General features: G+C 32.5%; 1 protein-coding gene across 1 annotated transcript in view; it reads left to right on the top strand.

Moving 5' to 3' along the window:
* Window positions 1-14,324, top strand: part of DACH1 (dachshund family transcription factor 1) — a 431,702-nt gene that overhangs the window by 307,697 nt on the left and 109,681 nt on the right. The window contains exons 5-6 of the mRNA XM_027064982.2: window positions 5,028-5,163; window positions 8,356-8,490. Coding sequence (XP_026920783.1) covers window positions 5,028-5,163; window positions 8,356-8,490 — 271 coding nt within the window. The remainder of the gene's footprint in view (window positions 1-5,027; window positions 5,164-8,355; window positions 8,491-14,324) is intronic.

The following is a 14,324-nucleotide window of genomic DNA, read 5'->3' as shown; positions in this document are numbered from 1 at the left end:
TTCTAAGCCTTCAATTATGCTTTTAAGGTGTATTTTACATTAGATTTAAATCCAGTTTATTTTTTACCTAGTTTAGTATATGATGTTTAGAGTATTTTGAATGTATAAATGAATAAGTGAATAATGCATGAATGAAAGGAATATCAAGGAAAGCTTTGACAGTTAAATATGTTGACTAATGAAATAATTTTTATACTTATGTGGAAAATAAAATAAATAATTATTTTTAATGGCATAATTATTGTTGCCAAAATTTTATGCATTAAGTGTTTAAGTATTTTATGAGTTAAATATCTCAGGAAAAAATCAGTTTCTCATGCTTTCCATTAGCACCAGTAAGAAATCTATTATGACAGGAAACTCAGACTTGCAAAATGACTTTAGAGGGAATGATTTATTTCAAGATTGCACTTTATCTCTGTGCATCCAAACATGTGCCACTGCATATATGATCACTTACATAATTGTTATGAGAAATATTAAAACGTATTGATGAATTAACATTGTCAAAGTGACTTTTTGAAGAAAATAGAATGGTTAGTTTATAAAATTTTAGTTTCAGCAAAGAAAAATATAGAGTGTTCTTGGGGTACCTGGGTGGCTTAGTCAGTTAAGCATCTGACTCTTGATTTCAGCTCAGGTCACCATCTCATGGTTCATGAGTTCGAGCCCTGCATCAGGTTCTACGCTGGCAGTGTGGAGCCTGCTTGGGATTCTGTCTGCCTCTCTGCCCCTCTCCCATTAGCTCTCTAAATAAATAAATAAACAAACAAACAAACATAATATATACATATATATTATAATGTTTATATATATAAGGATAATATATAATGATATAATTATTATATATTATAATATATAATGATAATATGTATATTATCATTATATAATATATTAATATATTATACATAATATAATATTATATTATATTATATAATGATAATATATAATGATAATATATAATGTTTATATATAAACATTTTGTTCAGTATATATATATATATATATATACACACCCATGTATATATATATACACACCCATGTATATATGTATATACACACCCATGTATATATATATATACTGTTCTTTTTCAAATACATACCATGTACTTTTGTGTGTGAGAGCCAGATGTATGAGGAATTGACCTTTAAAGTCTAGACAAATTTGTGTTCTCTTTATTAGAATTCTTAGAAATCAAGATTAGACTCCTTTTAGTGTATCTCTGGTCATTTATGCAGTTAGCTGTAGCATAACTTATTAATACATTTATACAGACTATAAATGAATTGTATACAGTATTATACATAAAGGATTAAGAAGCTTTTTCCAAGATATATCTGAATAGCTACTGGAAAGACACATTAAGTACAGTGTTGTTTCAAGCAGTTAAGTACATGACCTTATTGCCATTTGGGGGAGGGGAGAGGGTAACAAACTGTGGGATATTTGTGCAGTTGAATATATTCAACAGTAGAAAAGAGTAAATTAATGACACATGCAATATCAGGGATGAATCTCAAAGACCATTTTGTTGTGAAGAAGCCAGAAACAAAGAATTTACTATATGATTTCATTTTTATGAAATTCTAGAACCAGAAAATCTACTCTACGGTGATAGAATTCAGAAAGTAGTTGTTTATGAGAATCAAGCTGGAAAAGGGCATGAGAAATTTTTCTGGGGTTATGGGAATGTTCTAGATCTTGACAGAACTCATTAAACTGGACACATAATAAATGTATAGTTTGTGTCATAATTTAGGGTAGGAGTGAATGTTAAAAAGAAAAGGATTTATAATTGCAATTAGAAGATAGGAAGTAACTTTCAGCATCCAGTTATGAATTCTCTATTCTTTTAAATCATGTATCTTTTTGTTTTTTAGAAACTTAGGTTATTTGTTTGCCGTGTGGACTAAAGACCTCAGGTCATTTAGAAGTATACCTTCTTTGATTTTTTTAGTTTGGAAAAATAACTGATATGTTCATTTTTGTGTTATTTGAGACATAGATTTAAAAATAGTTTGAATTTTTTTAATGGTTTATTATTTATTTTTGAGACAGAGAGAGGGGCAGAGAGAAAGGGAGACACAGAATCTAAAGCAGGCTCCAGATGCTGAGCTGGAGCCTGATGTCAGGAGTCAGCACAGCTGGAGTCAGCACAGAGCCTGATGCGGGGCTCAAACTTACAAGCTATGCGATCATGACCTGAGCAGAAGTCAGACGCTTAACTGGCTGAGCCACCCAGGTGCCCCAATTCCAAAATATTTTCACCCCCAAATTGCACAGTTGGATACCATCTTATATTGGTATCCCTTAGTATAACAAATGTATGATGTGTCATAAACTTCCCTAAACAAGCTAATTGTAAATATTAATATTGAGGGGTTATGTCTTCCTCTTTCCTCTCTTCTGCCCCACTTCTCTCTCTCATTTGCTTATTTTCGGTCTTTCAAATGCAACCCCACGTGACTCGGGTAGGACAATATATTGTGTCAGGTTTACATTTACCTACATACCAGTTTTGCTGTTTGTAGAAAATAGAGTACTTAACCTCTAATCAATTAAGGTAAAGGGCTAGTGTTATATAATATTGATACTACATCTCTCCTGTGGGAGGTTTTAATTGTCCTTTACAGAAACCAACCCACACACTTTAGATTAGTCCAAAAGCTCCTAAAGTTCAAAATGTTATCTTTACAACAAGATTCTAATATGCATTGAAATTCTTGAAAGATTTTAGTTGTTGTTGTTGTTGTTGTTTCTCTTTTCCTTTGTTTTGGCTACAGTATTGAGAGACCTCTCAAATCTTCGGTCATGAAGTTTCTTATGGGACTACTTCTTTTATTCCATGAAATATATATAATGGGAAACTGGTTTAGGCATGAATTTTGGAAGAGGGCTTGGTCATTTTTTCTGGTTATTTTCGTTTTCTTTGTCATGCTTTTACAAAAATTAAGACTTCGCATATATGTGGAAGATGTTTATCAACAATGTTCAGGACTGAAAAATTAAACAGGAATGAGACCAGCAGTGCTCACTTTTAAATGCACATTAAAATCACCTGGAGTCTTAAAAATATACTGATGTCTGGGCTCTACTTCTGATTCAGTGTATATAGCTGCTGTATCAAAGCACCATCAACTGGGTGGTTTAAAACAATAGAAATGTATACTTTCACATTCTAGAGGCCCGAAGTCTGCAATCAAGATGTCAGCATTGCCGTGCTTCCTCTGAGATCTAGGTAGAATTATTCCTTGTCTCTCCATAGCTTCTGGTGGTTGCTGGAAATCCTTGGCATTCTTAGTAACTCAGTTCTAAAGCCCAATTCTGCCTCTCTATTCATACGACATTTTCTCTCATTTCTTCACAATATCTTCTTGTAAGGACACGGGTCATGTTGGATTAAAAGCCCACCCTACTTCTGTATGACCTCATTTTAACTAATACAGCTGCAAAAAAACTTCTTTGCAAACGAAGTCACATTCTTAGGTACTGGGGATCAGGACCGCACTCTTTTTGGGGACACAATTCATCCCCAAATCCTCAGTAAGCCAGAATCTCTGGGAGCAAAGCCCAGACATAGGCATGTTTAAGAACTTCCCAGGTGATTCTAATGCAAAGCAGGAATGGGAACCATCCTAATGGGAATCTGATCAGACCAATGGGGCCTCTGAGACCAAAGATATGCATGACCCTCATTCTCACTGGTCAGTTGACCTCTCACAAGTTAGTTATTTTAGAACTTTTTTTTTCTTTTATATTTTTTAAAGCCTGCTCTCTTAATATTTGCATTTTTGCACCTGAATAAGTATTTATTTATTTATTTATTTATTTAATTTTATTTATTACATATGTAGTTTGCTTTTAACCATTCAAATATTTATTAATTATGGAAAAGACAGTTCCTCAAGGCCTATGTGCCTTGATGTCTGAAGGTATAAATATATTACTGCTCAAAGAAGAAAATGTTAATAAGTAGGTATCTTATTTAATCTGTAACACCATAATAGTTCATTGGAGGCAGTTATATGATATATTTGCACATTAGTTTAAGGGGGAAGGCTCAGGGCTTGGCAGGAGGGATATGGAATGGGATGTGTTAACAAAATAGTATCAGGAAATACAATACCAAGTTTCCCTGGGCTACAACTAATACGTATTTCATGAATTTCCCCTAATACATATATGTGGTTGAATTGGAGCTAAGAGAAGGGGGTAGTCTGAAAATTATTTGAATCAAACAAAATTATTCCAATGTTAAATAATAATCGATTTCTATGATGCCTTAAAATGTGACCATCCAAGTGTGTCCAGAGCTGTGCCATGATGAAATAGCTGTGAATAACTCCTCTGGTATTGTTATTATGGTCTGTCACATTGATAATTTGTGTGCTAAATGATCCTTAGACACTGCTGAGGCGATAGAATCTAGGGATTTCTTTAAATTGATAATTGTCTAGAATTGAAACCTGCTTTGTTCTGTTATTTTGTGTTGTCTAATAGGCTATGAAATGGTTGTCTTTTGGGGCACCTGGGTGGCTCAGTCTTTTAAGCATCGGACTCTTGATTTAGGCTCAGGTCATGATCACGGGGGTCATGGGGTGAAGCCCCATGTTGGGCTCCATGCTGACAGTGTAGAGCCTGCTTAGGATTTTCTCTCTCCCTCTCTCTGTGTCCCTCCTCTTCCTCTCTCTCTCTCTCTCTCTCTCTCTCTCTCTCTCTCTCTCCCTCCCACTTGATGAGTAAGCTTAAAAAAATAAAAATGAAAGGATTGCCTTCTTGGGCTCCTTTTTTATCCAAAGAGGGGATTGGCATCTGCTGATCTGCTTGCCTGTAGAACCAGTTTGCTAACTCGTCTTTCCCTACTTTGGCTATGTTCAAATGAAAGGTTAAAATGTCAGCGAAGGATGAATTTATTTCCTTTGCATTTCTACAGTACTGCATTAACGAAACTCAACACTCGCGAAGGAAGTCAAGTTCCCATGTATTTACCTCTTCTCTCCCCCGATTCTTTCCCGCGGTGCCCCAGGAGCGAGTCCCAGACAGCCCTTCACCTGCACCCTCTCTGGAGGAGGGCCGGAGGCCTGGCAGCCACCCATCATCACACCGCAGCAGCAGCGTGTCCAGCTCCCCAGCACGGACCGAGAGCTCTTCTGACAGAATCCGTAGGTCTCATACTTCTACTTGTCACCATTTTAAACTTTATTAGGTGCAGCTGGCTTTTCTAATCAAAATGCCCTCATTCCAAATAGATCTCAGATGTATCATGTTCTGAAGCTCTGTAGCAATAGCCATCTCTCAAAATTATGTTTCCCAGTTTGCAATATCATGAGGTATGGTACTACATTAACAGGTTCTGATATAAACTCCCTCTCCTTGATGCCACACATAAAGATTTGAGCTATGAAACAGAGAAAGTAACCTTCCAGATTAGTTTCTGAAGTAAACACCTCCAGCTCGCAGGTAGCTAGTGGCTAGGTATATGGCTTAGGGATTATTCAACTTTATTCCTTTGTCCCCTCCTCCCCCCCCCCCACCAGTTCTTGAAATTTATCCATTTTCAGAATTCACAATTCACCCCTGCGTTGAGAAAAATATCCACAGAGAGAAATAAAAGTAAGTAACAGTCAAAACGATAGACTTAAAAAAATTGCTTTGTCATTCTTATGACCACTGGATGGAAGAATTTTAAATTGTTTAAATTTTAGGATTTGATTTAGTAAGTCAATGATGCATATCATTGTCAGATATTATTATTAAATTCTAAAGAGCAGGGGCTCTATTGTATTTCATGATAACATTTTTAGATATTTAACCAAGAAAATCAAGAGTAAAGTTAAAAATACCATTCAATGAACTGGTTATTTTGTATCTGTATTTTGTGTTAAGAATCTAATACTTTTCTTCCAATAAAATGAACATATTAACAGTGACTATATCGGTTGACAGAATCAATATCCATTGTATCCTTTCCAGGATTTAGTTAATTTGAAGGAATCATGTTTGTGGTATGAACTATATCTAATTACACATAACTTACTGAAGTTATTTGGTTGTTGAGAATATTTTTATAATAGGAAAAACATGTGCTACAAAGTGTCTTTATAAATCATAAAGAATGTTTGCATAAAGCAGAAATCCTTAATATGAATATTATTGAGATAGATAACAAATATTAGGTTAAATTGTATATAATACCATTATTTAAAAAGTAGTTAATTATTGATAAGTATATAGTTCAACATAATTCTAAATATGAATATTTGATTTGGCCTGTCTAGAACATATTTCCCTAATTTTGTAAGAGATGATAATCATTGTGTATTAATAAAAGTGAAAATATCATTTGATAACCATTCCAAATCAATGACATTTGCTGGGGCTGGCAAACTTTAATCCCAAAGTTTGGTTTCGTTAAAACAATTTCTCATATAAAATATTTTCTGTATGCTTATGTGCAGTGCTGACATTAGATTTTATGATGCATATTCATTTCATATTTTATGCTTTTATAAGATGTCGTCAGTGAAAAGGCACTGTCCTAGAGAAAGAAAAATATTTTTTCATGACACTTAAATGGAAATTATGGGCAGATAGGGAACAATTTGAAATAATTTTGTTATACATTCATGTTTTAAATTAATCATTGTATTCTTTTTTATTCTTGATAGAACAAGGGAGAAATTTTTGCATACTTGGACTACCATGATTGTCCAAATGGAAATACGTACACATGCACACAAATGCATGCACACACACATATGCAAATACATGTTTACATATGTGCATATTTTAATGTGTTTTTTTGAAAATTAGACTAACAGACATTTCAAAAATAATACAAAAAATTCTTTCACACTCGTTACCCATATTCACCCGATCATCAGTGTCTCTGAAAGAGATATTGGCCTAATGGCACTTTAATGTTCCTATCGTGGACATCATGATTCTTTACCTCACATACATCATTGTTTATGTTCTAGAAACAAGGAATTTCTCTTACATAACCACAGAGCATTGATCAGAATCAGGAAATTAAGATTATTATAGTGCCATTCTCTAAACTATAAATCTTTTTCAAATTTCACCAACTTTCCCACTACTATTGATTTTTATTTTTTTTCTCACTAGTATTTTTAGTAGCAAAAGATTTTCTTTACTGGTCCAAAAGCCAACCCAGGATCACGTGTTGCAATTGCTTGTCATATTTCTTTAGTCTCTTTTAATCTGGAGCCATTCCTCAGTCTTTTTTGTCTTTCAGTATCTTGATATTTTTTAAAGTATATAGGCCATTTATTTTGTAGAACTTCCCTCAGATTGGATGTTTTTGTTTTCTCATGATTAGACTTAAGTTATGAAATTTTGGCAAGGATCACAGAAGCATGATAGCATGCCCTTGGTGTATCATTCCAGGAGACATTTGTTTTTCCCATACTTGTCATAGCTATCTCTTGGTTAAGGTGGTAAATACTAGATTTCTCTGCTGTAAAGTTACTCTTTTTTTTTTAAACCTTTGTAAGTAATAAGTAACAATAATAAATCTTGTGAGGAAACATATTAAGACTACATGGATATTATATTTTTCATCAAACTTTCACTCCACTCGTTTTAGAATCATCTGCTGAAGATTCTTCCTTCACACAATTATTGCTATGGTGATTTCCTAATGATAATTCCTAATATAGTTTTATGATATTTTCAAAAAAAATCTTATTTTTTCAGAGAAGGTAAGTTTTTATGGAATATGTATTCATCCAACTAGGATTTTCATGGGCAATTTATTAAGAAATTTATTGACTGGATTTTGAAAATCATAAGGGTGTTTTGTTATCTACTTTATTATTTCAGCAGTTACAGGTTACTATCAATACTTCAAGAAAGCAATTATTATTTTTATTCATTCAGCCATTTAATAGATATTAATTGGGCACTTGTATATTCAAGTTTGAGTTCAAATCCAAATTTTAAAGAAGTACTTTGGTATCTATGAAACCTTGTGTTTTATTGACTAGTATAGATTATGAATATTGAAACAGTTATTTCAGTGCCTTATCTTGTTGAAAGCTAACAGCTTTTAGTGCTCATAGTGTTATGGCCATTCAAAAGTATTCCAGATATTAAAAATATTATATTCTTTGTGAAATAAAAATAAGATAAAATGTTTTCATTTCCACTATTTTTCTTATTCTTAAGATTATCATGGTTACCAATTCTCAGTATTCTTAGAGTTAGATTATAATACCAATTTAAACCATCATATTTTATTTATTTTTTAGTCCAAATGAGTTTAATTAATTTGTTTGAACATTGTGTGTCATGGTGTTTCTGTCTTTGTTCTTTTGTTTCGGGCTTGACAGCTGTCCATCAGAATGGGTTGTCCATGAACCAGATGCTGATGGGTTTATCACCAAACGTCCTCCCTGGGCCCAAAGAGGGAGATTTGGCTGGTCATGATATGGGACATGAATCGAAAAGGATGCATATTGAAAAAGGTAATATATGATTATGTGGCCTTGTTTTTCCTGTTCAACATGTGGACTAGATTTTAATCATAGAATGAGTGATTCAATCCCACAAAAGATGGCATATAAACATGTTAAAAACCTATAATATTAGGTAAATATTAAGCCTCTTCAGCAAAAAAGAAGTATGAATGAAAATCTGCTGTTTTTCCTTACATACAACAGGTAGGTGATAATTTACTTTCCAGTACCTTTAAAATGTGGACAGTTTATTTTAATTGTTATCACTGAGTTTCCAAAGACCTACTATTTGCCTTTCTCAATGTTACTAGGGCCAATTGTCATTTTTCTTTACCTGATAGAGCTACAATAACATAGAAGCATTATTTTGAATATTTTTGGTTTCAAATATACGTGATCGTTGGATCAATGAGGAAATAGAAGTGAATCTTACCAAACAATGTACTAGTAGCATTTCAAAACTTAACAGAAGACCATGGGGGGAGGGGAAGGGAGAAAAAAAAAGTTACACAGAGGGAAGGAGGCAAACGGTAAGAGACTCTTAAAAACTAAGAATAAACTGAGGGTTGATGGTGGGGGCGGGAGGGAGGAGGAGGGGAAGGGGTTGATGGGCATTGAGGAGGACACCTATTGGGATGAGCACTGGGTGTTGTATGGAAACCAATTTGACAATAAATTTTGTATTAAAAAAATAAAAAAATATTATATGTAACAAATAACAAAGCCCGGATTGTGTAAAGCTGAAAGTTTCCTATTTGTATTTCATTTGTATCACCCTAATCCATTTTCACAGGCAGATATTGGTATTTTCATGTGCTATTTCATAAAATACTTTCATGAAGAAATTTAAATATTATTTTGGCATGCATGTTAAAAATTTGTGCTAGAGGTGCAAATTTAGTGTTTCAAATAGTAAGGTTGAATTGTGATTATAAGAATTCTTCCACATCTTTTTCATCTTAATTTAATATTTTTAAATTTTATTAATATAGACTGGGTACTTTGACTATCTTTTGACATGAATACCAAATAATCAGCGTTATAAAAAGGTTTAACTCTTTGGAAAACATAAAAACACCAAAAGCACAATTAGCTGTCAAAAAGGAAAATAAATAAAATTGGGTATTTAATGATCAAACAGAAAGAAATGATTAGAGAAAGACAAAGTTAGGGTGGGGCAACTTTTTAGAAAAAGACTATTCACAAAAAGTAAAAATGCTTATATGAAACTTTTTTCCATTCAACATAAAAACAGTCATGCTGAGCCTTTGGGGAGAAAGAGTACATTATTTCTACAAATTAGATTACCTGTGTGGGGTGCCTGGGTGGCTCAATAGGTTAAGTGTCTGACTTCAGCTCAGATCATGATCTCACACTCTGTGAGTTCGAGCTTCACGTCAGGCTCTGTGCTGACAGCTCAGAACCGGGAGCTTGCTTCAGATTCTGTGTCTCCCTCTCTCTCTGCCCCTCCCCTGATCATGCTCTGCCTCTCTCTGTCTCAAAAATAAATAAAAACATTTAAAAAAAATTTTAACAAAGATTATCTGCATTATGGAATGTCAGTGAGAAAATTATAATCTTTTCTAGGTGCCAATATGTCAAAATCTAGGCATAATTGAGAGCAGCATTAAGGCAACTTTTTAATTTTTCATTTTGAAATTTGATATCAAATGCTATTACTAAGCTAGATGGACTATATGCAATGCATCAGTGAGCTAGATGGTCTCTAAATATGTAATTCTATTTTTTTCACAAGCTCTTCTTTAGCAATGAATGAAAATATTTTATATATTGTACCTTACATATATTTTGACATATACCTTTTATATTTGATCAAAACCTATTTGTAGAAATATATAAAATAGCATCATGAGAAAATATAAAGCTTCATAGGAGATGTAAATTTTAAGTAAAAATATTTAAATATTAGAATTCATTGTATAAGTTAAGCAACCATTCTCCATCAGGGTTCTGTGAAGGAAGAAAGTCCTACGGAAAATGATTGAGTCATTCATTTCTCAATTTTCCCATGGATACTACATAGCTGATTTCACATGGAATGCTTAAGGGGGAAGTTATTTTATGACATATAATATATGTCGAGATATTAGGGCTTAATTTTTTTCCAGAACCTAATGGAGAAGGGCTGGGTGTAAAATATCAAAGCCCAAAGGTGGTAGTGAGAACACCACCAAAGGCATGATCAGTAACATGATTAGAATAGTGAGTTCCACTGGAATTTTTGGTAGACAGCTTTGTACAAACTGATACTTCAAGTTGAGTTTCCCTACTATTTCCATAACTATTTTTTTCATGAGTCATAAGTTCTATCTATTTGTCTATTTTTAAATTATTATAATTTTACCACCATGGAGCCTTTCCTGAAATACCATACTGGGTTGATTGAGGGAGTCCACTTCTGGTTTTCCTATAGGCCTGCCCCAAAATCTTCACTACAATATTTGCCTTGTTTTTTGGAAATTATTCTTTCATTGGTCTGCTCCAAATACAAGGCTATAAACTCCTTGGAGTTATCTGTATATTACATTTTCTAGGAATCTATGAATCCATACTGATCTGCGTTGAATCATTAGGAGATTCTAAGTGATGGTAAAAGAAAGTAAAAACAACTGTATATATTATACTCTTTAAGGAGTAATAGGATGGAAAAGGTATAATTATATAACTTCTAGAAGCTACATTTACATGAAATGGTAGAAGGTTCTGAAGATGATCTATACAAAAACTTTTTATATCATTAATGGTACTTCTTATCATATTGAAATTTTGCTGTCAGAATAAAGACCTTGACTATATGCCCAAGGTTTTCCAGTATTTTAATGTGTATTTTATAAAGGAAAATAAATGTTTATTTTAATATTCTTCCTAGGAATGTAAAACTACCATTGAACTCATGATTTCAAATGTAGGTATATGATCATAGAAATTGTGATTGATGTTAATACTATTATAGTAAGTGTTTTATGTTGCTCTTTTTTTTATATATACTCTCTCACTTTTATCTAGTTTTCAGCATACTGAATTAATAGTAAATATTCATGGTTTTCCAGATTGATAGAGTCTACTAAATTAAAAATTGTTTTCTTTCATGACTACATTTATCATGTGCCTCATACTAGCCCTGTAACTTTCTTACTACACATATCTGTATTAAAACAAGTGACTTAATTTAGAGACATTTCTAGAGAAATTAATTATATGTTTGTGTCATTTTAGGCTCAAACTTCTATATGTAATTTGCTGCTTACCACTTTAAATCATTCAAAAGACAATAATTCTTTAGAAAACATTGATTTTAAAAATAGATACCAAAATTAATTTGTATGCTGAGAATCACTGTGGTCTAAAGTCTTAATCATCAGTAATATTTAAGCACTTTTAAATCTTCTTAATATTAAAAAACTATCAACTCCACTCTATTAGAATATTTAAGTCACCGTTAACTGAAGGTATTTAAATTCAGAAGTCCTAGCTGCTGAATAAATTCATTCCTTATTTTTAAAAATAAAAACGCTAATAAGTTTTTGAAACTTGGAAGAATGTAAAGTACATTCAAAATATAAATGTGAAAAACAGCTTGGTATAGTATATCAAGAAGTAATAGACATAATAATGTATCAGTCATCCCAAGTTTAAGGAGAAATCCTTTTGCTATTATAAACTTTGACTAAGTTAAGGACTTTGTCAAAGATACGTGCTTAGGAAAACTGGTAGAGCTCAGAGCTCCAAAACCAATGTTATGTCTTCTGACTTTTACAGATTCCAGGTTCTATCAAGCTTTCTGGATTTTAAAATCATTGCTGATCTTTTCCCTCAGTCTAATTTCGTGGAATAGGCAGTAATAATTGATATTTGAATTGTATAAGCAGACTCATTGTTTCTTTATGTGGAAACTGTCTATTCCCTGCATATTTGTCCATCGATGCTAATGTACAATGTCACTCTCTCATACATAATTTGTTTCTTGTTTTTTCTCAAATCGCTGCTCTTTTCAACACATTTTTAGCATGTTTTATACCTTCATATTGTCTCATATGCACATTTTTTATTATTATGACATTTAATTTTTAAATTAAAAATTAAGTTGCATATATGCAAAAGTCAAAATATGATACAGATAAGCTTATAGTATCAGTTTCCCCAATTGTAGAAAACTTAAGCATGTATAGTTGAACTATTAAATATCTATTTACATTAATGTATTTCAGTCTTGGACTGAGTATGCCAAAATGACATAATGAATTGATAAATATTTACCAAATGCCAGAATAGTAAACCAGATGAAATGCAAAAACTTTCTCTGTCCCTTTTTCTCTCCTTTGTTGCTATATATTTTTACTTAATATGTATCCTTATTTTCCCTATACTTGAGTCTTTTCCCCTTATTTGTTTTCACGAAAAAACATGAAAACTTTCTTTTGTTGGTGACTCTTGAGGACTTTCTTTCATTGGTGACTCATGCCATTTTAGAAGCAGAAATAATTTAAGAAGCAGCAGGAAATACAGGGGATTTGCTTCAGGCCATAAAACATTTCTTTTCTGGCATATTTTGTTTGGTTGGCAATGCTCAAGATTTCCAATGGTTAGCATACTTGTATAAAAGGTTTCTTTTGGTGTTCTTAATTTAAGGACAGGGCACTAAAAGCAAAAAAGTAGTTAGCAACCTGGCCGTATGGGTATTTCCTCTTGTTAATGTTTTATTCATAGCCTCCAACCATATAGATTATTTTCCTACAAAACATCTTTTTTTAAAAATGACTATGTCATCGCTTTTCTCAAGTTTGTGGAAATGATTTTTTTGAAGGGTATTTCCTTTTGCACATTTCTCAATGTTTAAAAATTCTAATTTTACTTGAATTAGGATTGAGTCTTCAAAAATAGCCTTCTTTTAAATTCTAGATCGACATCACACAAATTAATAGTAAATATTATTTTGTTTTACCCACATATATCACAAATCTTAACCTGTTAGTATCTCATGTTACTATATAGAAGTGTATAGAGTAAAAGCCCCTTTTCTATAGAAATTTCTGTATTTTGATAATGTTAAAGTACATAGGGCCTTGAGTATTTTCATTTTAAAATTCCAACAGTGTAACTTTTCCTTCACTTTCATTCTTAAGATAAAATTTCTCTTGGCATCTCTCAAAGCCTTTTATAAAATATTCTCTAAACACTTCCTAATGTGACTTTACCCTTCAGTTTCTAAGCATGTGAGTTAAAGGTATTGAACTTAATAATGATGCTTTAATTCTGTGATTCATAACAGTAGGCAATAACAAATTTCTCTGAATTCCAGAGTTCTTTCTTAAGCAGATGGCAGATTGCACATGCAAAGTCAAACTTAGGTGAAATTTTATGAAGGCACTGGTTTATTATTTTATGAATTATAATTCGAGAAGCAGAACTTGCTGTAACACTTCAATAATAACTTAAGAATATCCTACTATGTGAATCCTATGACATACCTGTAATATAAAATATGGGTTTTAGTGTTTATTAGGTTTTTCTCTGTGCATCTTGCTGACTGTTCTGTCCCACTGAACTTTTAGGTTTCTCAAATATCTTCTGTCCTTTCCCAGTGATACAGTTTTTGTTTTTTTGTTTTTTGTTTTTGTTTGTTTGTTTGTTTTTACCTGGGATGTATATTCCTTTTATTCATTAGTGCTCAGCCCAAAACTCTTCTGGGCAAAAGCTGTATCTTCTCATCATCTTTGTATACCTAGCACAGAGTCTGTCATTAGTGGGTACAGTAAATTACCTTTCAGAGTTAAATGAGATAATACATATCTGGAATGTTTGACCTATTTAAATATTCCATG

This window comes from Acinonyx jubatus, chromosome A1 (assembly GCF_027475565.1).
Source record: "Acinonyx jubatus isolate Ajub_Pintada_27869175 chromosome A1, VMU_Ajub_asm_v1.0, whole genome shotgun sequence".
In the NCBI taxonomy this organism is placed as follows: domain Eukaryota; kingdom Metazoa; phylum Chordata; class Mammalia; order Carnivora; family Felidae; genus Acinonyx; species Acinonyx jubatus.
This window is presented reverse-complemented; position numbering and strand designations above follow the sequence as displayed.